The 19,197-nt window shown below is 38.5% G+C and overlaps 1 protein-coding gene across 3 annotated transcripts; it reads right to left on the bottom strand.

Annotated features, from left to right (window-relative positions):
* Positions 1-5,735: 5,735 nt before the first annotated feature.
* On the bottom strand, positions 5,736-6,751 carry LOC124864416 (vegetative cell wall protein gp1-like). Of its 3 annotated transcripts, XM_047359207.1 has the most exons (3): positions 6,720-6,751; positions 6,349-6,589; positions 5,736-6,247 (listed from the first exon to the last, which is right to left on the bottom strand). In XM_047359207.1, exons 1-3 carry the CDS (start codon positions 6,734-6,736, stop codon positions 5,741-5,743), a joined length of 765 nt encoding a protein of 254 aa, XP_047215163.1. In that variant the 5' UTR covers positions 6,737-6,751; the 3' UTR covers positions 5,736-5,740. The 3 variants fall into 3 exon arrangements, with proteins under 3 accessions (XP_047215163.1, XP_047215162.1, XP_047215161.1); XM_047359206.1 differs by lacking the exon at positions 6,720-6,751 and having other exon boundaries at positions 5,736-6,244; positions 6,349-6,708; XM_047359205.1 differs by lacking the exon at positions 6,720-6,751 and having other exon boundaries at positions 6,349-6,708.
* Positions 6,752-19,197: the final 12,446 nt, after the last annotated feature.

The following is a 19,197-nucleotide window of genomic DNA, read 5'->3' on the forward strand; positions in this document are numbered from 1 at the left end:
GAGTAAATGCTTCAGCCTTACCTTTCTGACTGTGAACAGGCTGCCACAGGACATACCGCACATTTTAGCACGATGAAGTACAGATCAGGACTTCTCCTTCACATCATCTGCATGGCGGGTGAGAGGAAGCAGACTGAACTTAAATCGAACTTTATGAAAATGTTTGCTAAAAGAAAGTTTAATTAGCATATTTGGTATTTTCAGGTGCTGAAGGTAAGAAGATGACTAAATCTGAACCAGTGGTTAAAAGACCCAGAGAATCTCACAAACTGACCTGTACATTCATTGGATTCTCATTTAGCAGACAGTATATAGCTTGGATCAGACAGGCTCCTGGAAAAGGACTAGAATGGCTTGTTTATATTAATACTGCCAGTGGCACATACTACTCCCAGTTAGTCCAAGGCTGATTTACCATCTCCAGAGACAACAGTAAAGAGAAGGTGAGTCTGTAGATTTATAGCCTGAGAACAGAAGATTCTGCTGTTTATTATTGGGCTTGAGAGACACAGTGACTGAGGTTGGTTCAGCAGCTGTACAAAACCCCCCAGATATTTAAAATTTGTATGATCGAAGAGTTTAATTCAACTGTGAGGAAGTCTTGCTGCACAAGACATTAACAGGGAGATGAGAGCAGTACTGAAAGACTGAAAAAAATGATTTGTTTGTTAACTGGTTCTGAACCACAGTCAGAGATATATTGAAACAGACATATATCACAGATGTCCACAATTCTGAATTCATACATTACTTTCCCAAAACAGGTTTAGAAAGGTTAAAGGAGGAGTTTCTCACACATGTTGTGTAACGATGCATTAAATTGTATTCCTGCAATCATTTTCTCTCAGTAGAATCTGGAGTCAATTCCACCTGGTCCAAAAGTGATTAATTAACTTGTGGACACTCTTCAGGGAACCTGCCTTCAAACTTGATTCTAGGTGTATAAGAAACAATTAGAAAACATGCTACAGGTGGATGGGATGTAAATGCAAAATGATGCAGGTGCATGCGGATATCCAAGAAGGCTGCAGTGATCAAAGATTTGTTTAAAAAGTTAATAATCTTAAATAAACATCAAACTAAGTTACCTGAATGACCCACAATATAAACCACATTTTCTTTGTTCCTATTTGTAATAGGAACATTTAAATAAGACTGTTCAGTGTCATCATATACAGTAAGTTAACTGTTTTTACGACAACATTTGGGGCTGTGGGACATAAAGAGCTGTCCAACCAACCGTGTCATTTAAAGCTGTTTGTCACAAGGGATTAGGTTACCAGTACATAAAGCAAAGCTGTTTGATACTCCCTCTTCCTATAATGGATGCAAATCTGCCATGTTTTCAGTGTGTTTCTGTATACGGATCACACCCATCACTTAGGTCATCAAAAATCTCCAGCTTCAGAAGGAAGCTCTCACATTCCTACCTTCCCTGTTTCAGAATCAGAATCAGAATCAGAATCAGAAAAGCTTTATTGCCAAGTACGTTTTTGGACATACAAGGAATTTGTTTTGGCGTAGTCGGTGCAATACAGTACAAATTAAACAGTATAAACACATCTACAATATAATATAAATATATGTGCACAGTTTTAAGTGTTTGCTTTATGGAATCCATTTCTACCAGTACAAGTGGTGAAACAATGTGAGACGATGCAAATCTGATATCTTCAAGTCTTCTAAAGTGCTGCAAAGCAAACCCCGTTGAGTCATTGTGAGAAATAAGCTGCAGAGTACTAAGATGAACGTTTTTTTACAATGACTGGGCCCATTTATGTGTTTTTCTTCCTCATTCTGCTGTCGAACTGTATAACATGAAGTTATGTCCAAAACATACTGATCTAAAGTAATTGTGAATATTTCAATTAAGTATTTTTAATTTAGCAGGTACTGATGGTCAAACAAGGAGTAAGAACCAGTTGTTGAAAAGCCTTTAGAATCTCACACACTGACCTGCACGTACCCCTAACATCTGAGCCACTGTCACCGCACTGTTGCTCTTTATTATTGTGCTTGAAGAGCTTCAGTGGATGAAGCTCATTAAACAGCTGTACAAAATATCACACAATTATTGTCTCATTAAAAGATCCAACCATGAGGAATTTTCTTATTTTTTATTTTGTAGTTGTGGTTTTTTTATTTCTTTATTTAAAATAACACAGTTTGGCATCTCCTATTTTATTTTACGATAAACTGTTTTTAAAAGAATTATGAAATTATTGTTTCTGTATTAAAAAGTGAAATATTTGTTTATATAATGAATTAATCAAATAAGTTTTTATATACTGTGTAATATTTGGGAACTTGTAAGGTTTAAAACAGAATTTGTAATTTATTCAATACAATAAATAAATAAAAATAAACAGTTCTTTAAAATATCATTTACAAATTTTAGAATATTATATTGCTGGGACTGAATTTCATCTCTCAAAATGACATTGCTTTCTGACTTGTATGCAAACTGAGTCAATTTCTCAATCACTGAGCTATAAAAAGTGCCTCAGAAAGTCAGTGGAGCTCATTTAGGGTTTTACCTTACAGGATGTGCCTTCTAACTCTCCTGCTGCTGCTGTTGGCAGCTGCAGGTGAGTCTCTCTGGGCTTCATAAAGCAAACAGATATTAATTTTTAGCTACAAAGTATTTACAAAGAAATGTTTGCTCTTTCAACAGATGTGAAGTGTCATCAGCTGACACAGCTGTCCTCCTTAACGCTGCAGCCAGGTGACCTTCTGACCCTCAACTGTCAGGTCTCTTATTCTCTGGACGACACCAGAACAAACTGGATCAGACAGCCTGTGGGTAAAGGACTGGAGTGGGTTTGTAGTGCACACATTGGATATGCCACACACTACAAAGAGTCACTGAAGAACAAGTTTAGGATCGACTTGGAGCCATCCAGTAAAACAGTGACTCTAACTGGACCGAATATGCAGCTTGAAGACACAGCTGTGTACTATTGTGCAAGTCAGTCACATTGATATAAAACATCAGTGCAGCTGTACAAAAACCTCCCAAAGCCTGGGCAGATGTATCATGAAGCCAGCAGAGGAGGAGCTCTCACCACACTTGTGATTTCAAGACCTGCTGACAATCAAATGCCGTCTTCTTCAACATTAGGATTGATTTACAGCCATCACGTAAAACAGTGACTCTAAATGGACAGAATATGCAGCCTGAAGACACAGCTGTATATTACGGTGCTAGAGAGCCACACACCGTGACACAAACTATCAGCAGACCTGAACATACATAAACTCCTCAGTGCCTGAAAAAATGCTGTTTTTTTTTACCTGAAAATGCTAAATTATTTTCTAATAAAAGTTTATATCTTGTTAACTGTCTTCTGTAAGCCTTATGGTAATTTTTAATTTCTATCCCTCAAAAGGATCCTAAAAAGAAATAATAAATATCCCAGACAGTCCAAGGCCAGTTTACCAGGCAACAACAGAGAACAGGTGTATCTGCAGATGAACAGCCCAATATTTATGTTTATTATTGTTATTGTTTATTATTATTATTATTATTATTATTAATAAATAGTTTTAAATGTAAAGGAAATTTGCTAAAATTTCAGACACAATTTGTTGGTTATGTAGGAGTTTTACTTTATAATTTGTGTTATGTAAATGCTGTGTGTCACAAGTGATTTCATTCATGATAAATATGTTTAAAGGCATTAAGTTACCATTACAAAATTGTTTTTTGTAATAGTATTGGATGCAAATCTGCAGTGTGTTTCTGTATATGGATCTCATCCATCACTTGGGCCATCAGAAATCTCCAGCTTCACAAGAATGAATACACTCTGCTCGCTGTTTCTTTACCCTCGACATTGCTGTACCTCTCTAAAGTTTTTTTTTTTTACATTCATCAGCCAGTGTAACAAAAAGATACTCATCTCCATCTCTCACATACTTACCTTTTCTGTTTGCTTTAGCTTGTCTGAGTTTGACGTTCATTCCTACCAGTACAAGTGATGAAACAATGGAGAAAATGCAAATGTGATTTCTCGAGTGTCTTGTAAAGTGTTGGAATGCACTGAGAAGTAAGCTGCAGAGTACCAAGATAAAAAAAAATTTTTTTTACAATGATTGGGCCCGTGTATTTCTTCCTCATTCTGCTGTCTAACTGTACAGAAAAGAGCATGGAGTTATGCCTAAAACATACTGATCTAAAGGAACTGTGAATATTTCCATAAACAGTTTTTAGGTGTGAAGGTAGTGATGGTCAAACACTGAGTAAAAGCCAGTTGTTCAAAGGCCTGTAGAATCCTACAAACTGACCTGTATATGTTCAGGGTTCAGTATCTCTCCTTATATTGTTTGACCTGACAGGGAGCTGAAAAAAGACTAAAATGAATTGTTTACATGAACCTTAGCACCCTGTTCTCTCAGTCAGGATAAGGATGGTTCTCCACCTTCATAGGGTAACAGCAGACAGGAGGTGTTTCTGCAGATTATCAGTTATCATTACAAGGACTTGTCACATTAATGGAGCAATACTTATGAATATCATCAATCCATTCAGATAAATCATCAGGACATTAATATTATTATTCAGACTGCATAGTAAAAAAAAAATCTCATGGTTTGAGGGTACATGTGAGCATAAATATTTGTTTAAGTTAAGGCACTTTCACCTCTTAAATACATCCCTCTCATTTTATCAAATATAGATTCAGCATTTCATTTAAAGAATCCCGTACACCATTCCGGTGTATTTGTATTTATGAGTCAGACTTGATTACTTTGGTAAAATAACATATTGTGCAAATATAATTGAATGTTTTAAGGCATGAAGTTTGTAATTATGATGTGATAATTCAAAAAGATCCAACTAAGCCCAAAAAACTGAAATATTTGGCTTTACTATATAACACCCTAAAGCAAAGCAGATTTCAACTTTTTACAGAGAGGGGGCACTTTACAGTTCAGTGTTTATCAAAGTAAAGTTTGGCATATGAGCAAAGAGTGAACCTCCAGACGTATGATTAGCAGACAGTTTGTCTCTGGTCCTCATTTATTTGTAAGCCCCTTTTAAACCTGTAGAGGGCAGACAAAGACTGATAAAGTGTGTTTCTCCTCTGTGGGTAAGAAGATTAAAGAGTTTATCTCTAGAGCTGGGGAACAATAGTCTGCCGGGGGGGGGGGAGAAAGGAGAGAAGGGGGAAGAAAAGAGGGGATTTAGTGTGAGCATGTTGTTTATAGAAAATATTTATAACAATTAAAGTGTCCATTTAAAAACCAAAATCATTGTTAAATGCATTATTTTGTGCAAATAAAAATGTCAGCAACTACTTAGCTGTTTAGCTTTGAACTTAACTGAAAATACAGCATTCCTTTGTCAAAATCCTTAATTTTTTAAGGTTCATAGTAACTAAAGTGTTCTTAATTTTATTTTTTTCAATGACATATTTCAGTAAAGCACATTATACACATTCAAGTGTACTTTAATAACATTAATCATATCTAGCTTTTATATTCATTATTTGCTGCAAATTAGCAGTTTAAAGTATAGTATTTTCTGGAAAGATGTCTTTCCTAAAGTACTTTCTGTGTTAAAGACAAGAAACTGAATATTTTTTATAGAACCAAATGTTTATTATTCAACAATTAAAACAGTGAGAACCAGGAAACAGGAGTAACTGTACACAATAAAACTGTTTGTAAAAGTTTTCATATTTAAAACAAGACAAAGAGGAAACAGATTCACATTTATTTTTGCTTTTTTAATGTGTTATAGCCAAAGCTCCTTTGTCATGCTTTCATTGGAGGGACAGTAAATATGTCCTCTATACTGGCTGTGTCCTGTCTCAGCAATTCTAAACTGCCCACATTTTTTGCATGTATTGTGCAAAACCTTGCGGGTCAGTTTTCGAGGTGCTTTAGTGGGAGCCAGAGCAGGAGCCAGAGCAGGACCATGTGGTGGAACACCAGCCCCCGTAAGATGCTTCCCACAAGCTTGGCAGAACACCCTAACTTTCCACTGATGATAGGGCATCCACACCAGAAGCCGGTGGGTAAAAAAACGATCGGGTGTTGGTACCTGGTGGTAGATGAGGGCTGGTACAGGAGGCTCATACCACAACTTGAAATCTGGGCGCACTTTGCCGGCATGAAAGAGGGTATTTCCCATCCATCTCTGGTCCTGTACAGGAATGGTCTTCCTCATCTCACTCGGCAACCAGCCAGGTCCTGCATCACCAGCTGCATCTGACTGTTGCACACATGCTGCAGGCTCCTCCTGGAGAGAACAACAAAAGATGTGGAAATCTGCATACATATATTTCATTAAAGATGACTAAAAACTTAACTGGTTTTATTAATACATATTGCTGTACTCACAGGTGAAACTGTCTGGCAGATGTGTGTCGGTGTTGTGGATGAAGAAGCCAGGCTAGGGGTCCTCACAGAGGATGGAGAGGGGCCAGAGGTCCTCACAGAGGAAGGTGCCAGGCTAGGGGTCCTCACAGAGGATGGAGAGGGGCCAGAGGTCCTCACAGAGGAAGGTGCCAGGCTAGGGGTCCTCACAGAGGATGGAGAGGGGCCAGAGGTTCTCACAGAGGAACGTGCCAGGCTAGGGGTCCTCAAAGAGGGCAGAGAGGGGCCCGGTGGTTTCCGAGCAACCAAGTTGGGCTTCAGTGAATTCGTATGAGACCTCACCTTCATATGCCTCACTACACATACAGGTGAGTAAAACAGTGGGTATGCCTTACCTTCTGATAGAGAGCATGCCACTTCTTCTGCCTCAGGGCAGGTCTATTCCCTGCATTTGACGGCCAAACCCCATCGCTGGCAAATGCCCTAAGCCTTGCCATCCACTCCTCATCTCCCAGGGTTTTTGGTTTGAAGCTCATCTGAAGATAAAATCAACAGATTTTTAAGAATCAAATGTGATAACGCAATTTTACTGCATTCAACAAAAGAAGTAAAATATCTAATAACTCAAAAAATGTATATGACAGCAATTTTCAAAAAATCCAAAGCAAAGCATTATTTTGTGTCACTACTAAATAACAGTTAATAATAACAATAATAATAACAGCACACTTAACTTATAGTGCACTTAATACAAAAAAATATACAAAGTAATGTTAGTGACAATTTTCTACAGTGTCAGTTAGGATTATATATTAAATCACAAGAAGAGGACAATTATCTTTGTACATTTTACATGTGTTGGATATGTCGTTTTTTAAATAAATCTGCCTCAATGTAAAATGAGAACATCTAATCGACTAGTTATGTGAGTAAATTGAACTGAAATACAATGTATTTCATGGTCACAAGAACAACTTCGTTTCACGAACGTAAAACAAAAACAATTAAATATTGGTACTTACAGTAAAGTTGTTTGTTTGCTGTGGGCAGAGGTGACAGAATAATGAAGTGATGTGGAATATGTCTTTAACGGCACTGGACCAACGAATTCTATTTATTCAACCATCCTTGCAACTTAATTTCAAACAAAAATACTTTAAGGTTATTTTGTTAATCTAAAGAGGCCCGTTCACCTTGATTGGCTGAGCTCCATTGTGAGCTCGTACGTGGATTGGCTCGTAGTGCTTCGCCTTGATTGGCTGATGTCCATTGTGAGCTAGGACGTAGATTCGACGGTCCATTGTGAGACGAAGCGAGATTGGCTGATCCGTCCAAAGTGAGAATGGAGAGGCGCGGAGCTCATTGGAGGAGAGTTACAGCAATCGGAAGGTTGTGGGTTCGATTCCAGCTTCCTCCTGCTGTATGTCGATGTGCACTTAACCTCAAGTTGCCTACCGATCTGCGTATCGGTGTATGAATGTGTGAGCGTTAGTGAGTGCGATTGGGTGAATGTAGTGTAAAGTGCTTTGAGCGGTCTGTATGACTGGAAAGGCGCTATATAAAATTCAGTCCATTTACCATTTAACAGCTGCATCTGCAGATGAACAGTCTGAAGACTGAGGACGAGGACACCGCAGTGTACTACTGTGCTCGAACGTCACAGTGACAGTAACAGGAGACCTGCTCTAAACACACTTTCATCCATTAAAACGACAATTGCAAAAACAGTGCCTCTTTTTGTGCATAACGTTTGTAGTTCAATAAAATTAATAATGTCAAATTAATTTGTGCTTTAAATATGGCAACACTGAATAAAGCTTTATTCAAGTCATGGATGTTTCCAGGGAACAAACAACAGAAAACAATATTAGATTCACTAAGAGTCCACGTTAAAGTCATCTACTTAATATTGAGTATCTCAGTGGAAGAGCTTCAGCTACTCAGGTCATGAAGGACTGCAGCATTCAATTTTCCACTGAAGGTTAGAACTGGGATCTTGAAATGACCCTCTCAAGTTATGTTCTAGTTTTACATTGAAAAACAGATTTGCTCATTGTTGTTCTAAGTGACCAGGCTGACTACAATTAGCTCATCAACTAACATTGCTTTTTATTGTATGCACTTTAACACTGGTGGTACCTATTCACAAATAAAGGACTTACCTCAGTATGTGTTTCGTGGGTCAGTAGAATTAAAACCTTTAGATGGGAAAATAAAACATTTATTCCTCCAATTTCCACAACATTTTATAAGAGCAGCAAATATATTGAATTAGAACTTGGACACTTAGGAACGTGTCCTTTAAAGGATTTTAAGGATTTAAAGGATCCCAATTTATTGAATATAATTGTAGCTCTAATGTCTTATGTTTAAAGGAAAATAAAAATGCACACATTATAGATTCTTAAACCAAAGAACCTGTTATGATTCTGGACTGTTTGTCTGCGCCGCCTTTGACTGCCTGCTGCTCATCTTTGTGCTAAAGCCACTGTTCTCCTCCTGATCTCATCAGCTCCATAGAAGAGACCTACCCAGACCTGGCTGAGGTCCCCTTTGAATACCGTGACCTTAAGAAGGTGTTCAATAAGTCTCGGTCCTCAGTGATCCCCCTCACCGGCCCTATGGGGTGCCTACAGGTCCTTCTCAAAATATTAGCATATTGTGATAAAGTTCATTATTTTCCATAATGTCATAATGAAAATTTAACATTCATATATTTTAGATTCATTGCACACTAACTGAAATATTTCAGGTCTTTTATTGTCTTAATACGGATGATTTTGGCATACAGCTCATGAAAACCCAAAATTCCTATCTCACAAAATTAGCATATCATTAAAAGGGTCTCTAAACGAGCTATGAACCTAATCATCTGAATCAACGAGTTAACTCTAAACACCTGCAAAAGATTCCTGAGGCCTTTAAAACTTCCAGCCTGGTTCATCACTCAAAACCCCAATCATGGGTAAGACTGCCGACCTGACTGCTGTCCAGAAGGCCACTATTGACACCCTCAAGCAAGAGGGTAAGACACAGAAAGAAATTTCTGAACGAATAGGCTGTTCCCAGAGTGCTGTATCAAGGCACCTCAGTGGGAAGTCTGTGGGAAGGAAAAAGTGTGGCAGAAAACGCTGCACAATGAGAAGAGGTGACCGGACCCTGAGGAAGATTGTGGAGAAGGGCCGATTCCAGACCTTGGGGGACCTGCGGAAGCAGTGGACTGAGTCTGGAGTAGAAACATCCAGAGCCACCGTGCACAGGCGTGTGCAGGAAATGGGCTACAGGTGCCGCATTCCCCAGGTCAAGCCACTTTTGAACCAGAAACAGCGGCAGAAGCGCCTGACCTGGACTACAGAGAAGCAGCACTGGACTGTTGCTCAGTGGTCCAAAGTACTTTTTTCGGATGAAAGCAAATTCTGCATGTCATTCGGAAATCAAGTCTGCCAGAGTCTGGAGGAAGACTGGGGAGAAGGAAATGCCAAAATGCCAGAAGTCCAGTGTCAAGTACCCACAGTCAGTGATGGTCTGGGGTGCCGTGTCAGCTGCTGGTGTTGGTCCACTGTGTTTTATCAAGGGCAGGGTCAATGCAGCTAGCTATCAGGAGATTTTGGAGCACTTCATGCTTCCATCTGCTGAAAAGCTTTATGGAGATGAAGATTTCATTTTTCAGCACGACCTGGCACCTGCTCACAGTGCCAAAACCACTGGTAAATGGTTTACTGACCATGGTATCACTGTGCTCAATTGGCCTGCCAACTCTCCTGACCTGAACCCCATAGAGAATCTGTGGGATATTGTGAAGAGAACGTTGAGAGACTCAAGACCCAACACTCTGGATGAGCTAAAGGCCGCTATCGAAGCATCCTGGGCCTCCATAAGACCTCAGCAGTCCCACAGGCTGATTGCCTCCATGCCACGCCGCATTGAAGCAGTCATTTCTGCCAAAGGATTCCTGACCAAGTATTGAGTGCATAACTGTACATGATTATGTGAAGGTTGACGTTTTTTGTATTAAAAACACTTTTCTTTTATTGGTCGGATGAAATATGCTAATTTTGTGAGATAGGAATTTTGGGTTTTCATGAGCTGTATGCCAAAATCATCCGTATTAAGACAATAAAAGACCTGAAATATTTCAGTTAGTGTGCAATGAATCTAAAATATATGAATGTTAAATTTTCATCATTACATTATAGAAAATAATGAACTTTATCACAATATGCTAATATTTTGAGAAGAACCTGTATATTCTCTGTCTGTTCCTGAGAGCCTCACCATGAAAGCACTATATGGAGGACTCCTTAAAGGCTGGCATAATCCGCCCTTCATCCTCCCGTGCCGGAGCTGTTTTTTTGGTTTTTTTAGTGGTGAAAATGGACCGCTCTTTCAGACCATGTATTGATTATAAAGGTCTTAGTAACATAACGGTTAAGAACCATTATCCACTCCCTCTCATGAACTCTGCTTTTGACTTTATTCAGGGGGACAAGTACTTCACTAAACTGGATCTCAGGAATGCCTATCTCCATGTCCACAACAGAACCACCTTTTTGTGAAGGCTGAGAAATGTGAGTTCCACACTTCTTCGACCTCTTTTCTAGGCTTTGTTATTTCATCTAACCAAGTCACAATGGCCTCTGCTAAAACCACAAGAGTTTTAGAGTGGCCCACTCCATCTGACTGTAAACAACTCCAAAGGTGGAGCATGCTATCAACTCTCTTCTGTCAAGCACCACTGGTCTTTCCCCTTTCTAAGTTGTCCATGGATTCCAGTCACCAGTGTTCACCATCCAAGAAAGGGAGGCCAAGGTCCCGTCTGCTCATGCTGCTGCCTTGAGGTGCCAACCGGTCTGGAAAAAAGCTAGAAGAACTATGTCTGCCATGTCAGAGGTGCAATCCAGGGCTGCTAATCGCCAACGCACTCCGGCACCAGCATACCAAGTTGGCAAAGGTTTGGCTCTCCACCAAGGATTTTCCCCTGTGAGTGGAGAGCAAGAAGCTAGCACCTAATTTTTTTGGACCTTGCCCAATATGCAAGGTGGTGAACTCGGTGGCACTCCGCCTCCAGTTACCCATGAAAATCCACCCTACGTTCTATGTGTCCCAGGTCAAGCCCCACATACAATCCCATCAGGAGCCAGACCTTGAGGAGGGGGTACTGTCATGATTCTGGATTGTTTGTCTGCACCGTCTCTGTCTGCCTGCTGCTAATCTCTGTGCTAAAGCCATGCTGATGATTGCTTTCACCTGCTCTTCCCCAGCAACCTCCCTAATCCCTCACCCACTCCACCTGGCTTTATAAGCAAAACACTGGCAGACAAACAGCACCAGATTATCGAAAGCCTTGTGTGAGTAAATGTCCAGCGTTTCTTCCTTGCCAGCCTGCCTAATCACAATCTCTTTTTTGCCCCACAGATTTTTCTGCTCTGCCTTGCCCACATCGAATACCTCTCTGGCTTCTGAATTCTGGACATCAACCTTGCTTTTGCCTCCTGGCCACCTCTCTCTGCCTAACCTCGGATCCGCCTGCCTTAATTTGCCCTGTGCATGATAATGTTTCTCTGCCCTGACCACCGATTCAAGGCTCTCCTTCAGATTCTGTTGCCTGAATCAAGTCTTCCCAGCTTTGACCCAGTTTCTGTCCTCTGACTACCACCTTCTGCCTATTCACTGGGTTTGCAAACCTGATAACCTGTGTGTCGTTAACCTGCTGTCACCAGACAATTACACTGAGGAGCCAAAAATCAGTTTCCTTATTCTCTTATGGATTCTGAGAAGGTTAGGTGCTTCATTTCTGAGATCAGTTTTATTCTCAGTTCTCTGCTCAGCAACTAACCCGTCTGTCTGCCCTCATAGGTCCTGAGCTTGCCGCTGGTGATTTCCTGCCAGACGTCACCCTGAGCTTTCAATAAACCTTTTGATTTTGATCTGTTGTGTCCGGCTGAAATTTGGGGTCCTCTGTACAATGCGCTACAGAACACATGTTCACAGTTTTCTCCATTGGACTTTATGCATTTTTTCATAAGATGCAGTTCTATCAGTTTTTATTGCAGTCCAGCCTAATCTATTCTATGAGGAGGAGTCAATGCAAACCAACATGTTCAGCTTCTTCTTAAATTGCACCACAGAAGAGAGAAAATACTAAACACCCATTTCACCATGATGAATCACAGGAAAGGGCTGCTGCTTTTAATTATCTGCTGGGCAGGTGAATATTTTTGCTTTTTTTTTTTTTTCCAACACAATTTAATTGTGTTCTCAAAGCATAGGCTGATTTACATAATATCTTTTTCTTGGCAGGTGTTGATGCCCAGACTCTGACAGAATCTGAATCAGTGGTTAAAATTCCTGGAAGTTCCCACAAACTAACCTGTACAGCCTCTGGATTCACAATCAGCGGCTACTGGATGGCCTGGGTCAGACAGGCCACTGGGAAAGGAATGGAGTGGATTGCAATTATCAGATCTGACAGCAATGAAATCTACTACTCTCAGTCAGTTAAAACCTGGTTTTCCATCTCTAGAGACAACAACAGACAGCAGCTGTATCTGCAGATGAACAGCCTGAAGACAGAAGATTCAGCCGTTTATTATTGTGCTCGGGATTCACAGTGGCTGCATTCAACGGAAGAGCAGTACAAAAAGCCACAACACTTTCTTTTTCCTTGTTATCTTCATAAAGCCTAAGGGTGAGCTTTATGAGGATACTGTATTTATATCATTTTTGTTTCTTGATAAAATATACTAAACCCATTAAACAGGTCATCATAATAAAATACAAAAACCATCAGAGCATAAGGGAAAAAAAACTGAGGTCATGTATCACACCAACACTTGGGAATGGGAAAAAATATAGTTCAGAAATTCCACCAACAATCCATGCAGAATCTCACAATATTGTTAAGCAATCATTATCTTCATATATTATCTTATTATCTATGTTATTATCTTATATTTTTATAACAGTAAATGATTGGAAAGAAAATTGACAGCCATTTTGAACAGACACCAGCAATTATTTCCAAAAGGGATAAAATCTGTTTTTTTCACCCGAAAAAGTTGTTCTATGGTATGTTTAACAACTAAATTTATGCAAACAGAAAATCAACAGTCCCCCCAAACCATTTTGGCTTTGACCTTAAGTAATTCTTTACAGTTTCAGATTAATAACTTTTATTAATGCTTTTTTTCCATTGCACTTCTTTGTCAGCTGAATGAATTCAGAGTAAGAACAAGGAGAGAGGTGAGTCCCTGATTTACAGTCAGCTAGATTACTGTGGCTTAAATATCAGTCTGCTCTTCACAATTAATAAACAACTCTGGTGTATCTTTGTTTAAAATAAAAACATGAAAAGCATACATTTGTTTTATTAGGTTTCAGTCAAAACGGAAATTCTGAGAAAAAACTTCAATCTTAAAATATGTAAGTATGTATTTTGTCATTTCAGATTTACTGTATACAAACATGAACAATTCACACATCAAGTTTAAATTCAGATTTAATTTGTATACTGTGTCTAAATTAAACAGGTTGACAAAAATTACCAGTACATACTTTTATTATTAACTCATTAGAACTATGTATAAAAACAAAAATTACAGCATAGTGAAAAAAAAATGGTTTAAACATCTAAAAAATTTATAATTTATTAAAAAGTAAGCCATTTAAGGACATTCAGAGAGAAGTGTGTGTCTCTACATCCACGACTAAAAAAAACCATCTGCCGGGCAACCCTGATGCTGTTGCTGGCGGCTGCATCCTGTAAGGACTTTCCCCAGAAATCACAGGGAAACAGTAAATGTTCAGATAAATCATGGTGTTAATGTTGCTTCTTGTTTTCCACAGATGTGTACAGCATAGGCCTCGTCCAGCCAGAATTAAACGATTTGCCTCTGGAGGGACCTGTTGGTCCTCTAGTTACTCTTTGACTGATTGCATTGCTGGAACAGGTTGGTTCAGACAGCATGAAAGAAAAAAAACTGTGAAACTCTGACTGTTAAGTATTCATCAGAGAGACAGCCTTGGTGAAGAAACTGTCTCTGTGGTGGCTGGTTTTTGCAAATTGCGCTCTGTAGCACCAACCTGAAGGTAAAAGTCTAAACAGTTTGCGTCCAGGCTGTGTAGGGTCAGCAGAGATGCCAGCTGCCCTTTTCCTGACCCTAGACCAGTACAAGTCCTGGATGGAAGGAATGTGAGCCCTGATTATCCTGATTGCTCATGAAATGAACAAGCATGACTTCAAAGGTAGATTTGATCATCTGCTGAAATTAGCAAACATTGTTCCCTTAAACCACCATTCAGTTAAAAACCAAATAAGTAAAAGAGACATGGTTATACAGTTACAGCAATAAAAAACAGCCATATTCTTTTAAATATGTTGGAAAACACAATGTAGCAGATTTTAAGAAGATCGTCAGAGGGGGGTAACAACCCATGTAACAAGCAGAAACCAAAATTAAAAACCTATGATTTTAGTTAAGATGAAAAACCTCAACAGATAATCTGAAAAAAGTCAGGATTCAGAACTTTCTTCATCAATAAGGTCGGTCATGTTGCTGCATTACAATACTAAAATAATCCATCTGTCCTCATCAATAACTTGTTTGCATACTTAAAGATGGCATCATCCTAATAAATTAAAATGTGTTTAACTTTGACCTAACCCAAATGAAATGGCTGACCACCAAAGCTACCAATAGTCTGGAGTGCTGGCTTGTCCTTGTGAGGAGGAGTTTATGCAAAATGTTCACTGCTATTTAACACAAGAGAAGAAGACAGAGAAATGTGGAGACCCACAGTGTAGTTTAACAGGATGGACTGTAGAATAGGGATAGTGATGGCAGTAGCTGTCTGTTGGACAGGTAAAGAATATCACTGGAAACGTTATCAGCTTGAAGTTAGTCTAATGCCTGCTTTAGTTTTATTTTTTTATTTTTTTAAACTGGGAGCTGAATTTTTAAGCTGTAAACTTCTCATTTAACAATGTCTTTGTGCTTTGGTTTGTTTTTCTCTTCTTGACAGGCATTAATGGTCAGACTCTGACAGAATCTGAAGCAGTTGTTAAACGCCCAGGAAATTCCCACAAACTGACCTGTACAACCTCTGGAATCTCATTCAGCAGCTACTGGATGGCCTGGATCAGACAGCCTCCTGGGGAAGGACTGGAATGGATTGCAATTATCGAAAATGACAGTGATAGAAAATTTTACTCACAGTCAGTCCAAGGGCGGTTTACCGTCTCCAGAGACAACAGTAAAGAGCAGCTGTATTTGCAGATGAACAGTCTGAAGACAGAAGATTCTGCTGTTTATTACTGTGCTCGAAGAAACACAGTGACTGAATTTAACTGCAGATCTGTGCAAAAACCACAGCACTTTTCTTATTATAACTTTCTGTCTGCACTCCAGTAAATAAATAAGTTATTATACAGTATTTTATCTGCTTTATATTTCTCAGTCTTCTATATTTAAATTTATAATGGTGAACAACACAAACTTATCCTTTTTTTAAAAACTCAACATGAGCACCTTTAATGTGGAAAATAGAAGAACCTATACAGTTTCTCATTTTAACATTCCAGAGTGAAATAGTTTACCTCTAATGCATACTAACAGGAAATAAAACGCTGTGGTGTTAATCCACTTTAATAAACTAGAACTCCCTTTTGGCACCATAGGTTTATCTGGAAAGAATACTGATGAAGTTGTAATACTATCACATTTAAGCTTTTGCATTTTTATTTTGAATGTTTACCTCCTTTACAGAACAGATTAAATCTCAGTTCAAATGCTGACAGTGGCATCTCTGTGGGAAATTTGTCTCTGCGCATAATTGAATTGCCCACAGTCCAAAAACAAGCATGTAATATTCAACTTATATGAAACTTAAAAGTGATGGAGAACAGATCAAATCTTCTGACTTACTGAGCTAACCTGATTTAGTTTTGTTTCTCAGACACCCACTACAAATCCTCTAGAACACACTGATGTTTTTTTATTAAAAATATAAAAAACTGAAAGAAAAAACACATTTCTGCTCAGGATCAAACTGAGTATGCATCAATGTAACCCAAAAATTGTGTCGTTTTAAAACTGTTCTCATATAATAAAAAAAAAAAATGTCAGTATCGGCATAGTGAGAAATGAATGTATGTTTTCCTCATGTTTCAAATGATCTCCACCAACAGTAATAAACAATTCTGTCCTGTCATTTGCTAGAACTTCCTCTGAGCTAAATGATTATAAAAATACAACGGGCCATAAATCAGGCAAAGCAAAAACAAAAAAACATTACAATGAGGCAGTAAAAACAAAAAGTCAAAGACAGTACATCTCATTGGATATTTTAAGTGTTTGATATATACATCATCTGGTCTTTATAACATTTATAACACCATGACTGTGCAAATAAACGTGACTCTTTTTTTTTTACCTGATATTTGGAAAAATTGATTAACTCACAAGAAAATCTACGATTAGATGTTGACTTGGAGTCAGGGCAGCGGTTGTTGGGTAAACGTCAAATAAAGTTAAGTGGAAACACACACTATGCCTTGACAGAATAAACTGCATTTAACACTCATCCCTCTGTTTGTGATGAAGTCCTAGTTTAGGTCTACAATTCCCCCTCAACCCATCCTGAAAGACTACAGAAAGCTTCACATACTTTTCTTTTTATAATCATCTGTAGGCGGCAGCAGAGTGTTGTAAGACAATGCTAGTAACCCATGAAACTTATGGAAATAAGAGCACACTCAAATAAAAGCTCAAAGATAACAGCTGGTGTTGAGGTTGGTGCCTTTGTGTTTAAATACCTGCCGCATATATTTTTAACCACATGTATAGTTAACATTACAAGTGTTTATGACTGTGGATTATTTTAGCAGACATTTGTTTGTGAAGTATATATTAGTGATGCAACCTACTTTCTTGTAGATGTTAAGAAAAACTATTAAAATATGTCCAATTCCATTATAAGTCAACAACGAGCAATTGGTGGGAACAAAGTCACAAATTTATAAATTCAATTATATCTAAACATTTCTGGTGAAATATTGGGTTATCTAAGAATGTGCAATACTTGTTCTGCAGCAAAAAAATTCAACTGCTTATTTAGTAAACTTCTGGCTCTCTTGAAATGCTGAACTTTTAGAGACAGGGTTATTTGTAAATGTTGTTCTACTGTTTCACCAAAGAGACATCTGGTCCTGAATCACAAGAGGCAAACCTCACCACAAAACATAAATCATGACTCTCAGCATCCCATGTTTCACTCAAATTTTTATCACAGCATAATCTGATATATTGTTAATGCAAAGAATTATTGGGCGTTGTTCTGTTTTTCCTGCATGAGGAGGAGGGGACCATGCAAATGGGCTAACACCTGTCACTTTTTAAAGTGTGAAGCAAACCTCAGTGACTACTTTTGACAATAAAACTGAAGTAACTGAACTAAGACCAATGACTTTTATAATGATCTGACCTGTGTGTGTGGTTTTGTTTCTCCATTTTCTTTGTACTTTCGCTGGTAAGAATATAAAATTATGTCTGAGATAATGTATGATTTAGATAATCTGATTGTATTGATGAGCTGTTAAAATTTCTGCAGGTACTGATGGTCAAACACTGACGGAGTCTGAACCAGTGGTTAAAAGGCCTGGAGAATCCCACAGACTGACCTGCACATATTCTGGGTTTGGTGGGGATTATGCTAACGCTTGGATCAGACAGGCAGCTGAAAAAGGACTGGAGTGGATTGCTTATATCAGCAGTGGCAGTGTCAGCATCTACTACTCTGACTCAGTGAGAAACCGGTTCACCATCTCCAGACACTACAGCAGAAGTCAGGTGTATCTGCAGATGAACAGTCTGACAGCTGAGGATTCTGCTGTTTATTATTGTGCTCGAGATCCACAGTAACACAGAAAGTAGAAACACTGAACAACAACTCAAATCATTACCCAAAATCAGTAGTTATTTCACAAATCCTACTTAGGCAACACTTTAGTATTATTAACATGCTAAATAAAAACAAATTGCTTTGCAACAAAGATTTTCAGGTAAGCGGTTTGATGTGCATTTGAATGTGATAATTTCCATATAGCAATGTAAAATTTAAATAACCAGAGGAGAGACTACAAATGATTTAAAATCGGCTCCTGCTTTAAGAAAGATTAGCAGTAAAATATGTTAAGAAATCTTTATAATATTAATGGATTTTTTTATCCATTTTAATATTGATTGATTTTAAGGGTGTAGTTATCATTAACTGATTAAAGCAATATTTTATATTTTATGTGAGAAATCTTCCTTATTTGAGGAGTCCATGCAAAATTCAAACTCCTTTCACAGCTATTTATCTGATTGCACAGGGATCTTTAGGCAATTATTGTGATCTGATATTCCCTACTCTTGTTTTTACATCAATCATTTTTCCAGAACATAATTTATTTTAGGTGTTGATGGTCAGATGTTGATACAATCTGACCCAGTCATCAAAACTCCTGGAGATTTCTTAGATTAGTTCAGCTAGTGCACCTATCCTACACTCCCAGTCTGCTCAGGGTCGATTCAACATTTCCAAAGACGATTCCACAAGTAAACTCTTCCAACAAATGAACAGCTAAATATCTGAAGACACAGCACTGCTCCAGGCGTCCCTCAGTAACATAATTAAGCAATTAAAAAACTGGTTCCTTTATTGGTGTTGTAAACACCTAGCTGTCAAATTCAGATTCAGGTATTTTGTTGTCAGTCCAGCCAGAGACGGCACTAGCCATTTTGGTGCCCCTCACCCTATACCATCAAATCTATTTCATTTCCCAACTTTTAATAATATAAGGTTTTAAGAGGATTTTTTGTATGCAAATCTTGT

Source organism: Girardinichthys multiradiatus, chromosome Y (genome assembly GCF_021462225.1).
Source record: "Girardinichthys multiradiatus isolate DD_20200921_A chromosome Y, DD_fGirMul_XY1, whole genome shotgun sequence".
In the NCBI taxonomy this organism is placed as follows: domain Eukaryota; kingdom Metazoa; phylum Chordata; class Actinopteri; order Cyprinodontiformes; family Goodeidae; genus Girardinichthys; species Girardinichthys multiradiatus.

Coding starts and splice junctions, on each gene's coding strand:
- LOC124864416 (XM_047359205.1), bottom strand. CDS start 6,672: ATGAAGGTGAGGTCTCATACGAATTCACTGAAGCCCAACTTGGTTGCT. Junction 6,248..6,348: donor TCTGCCAGACAGTTTCACCT/GTGAGTACAGCA, acceptor TGTTCTCTCCAG/GAGGAGCCTGCAGCATGTGT.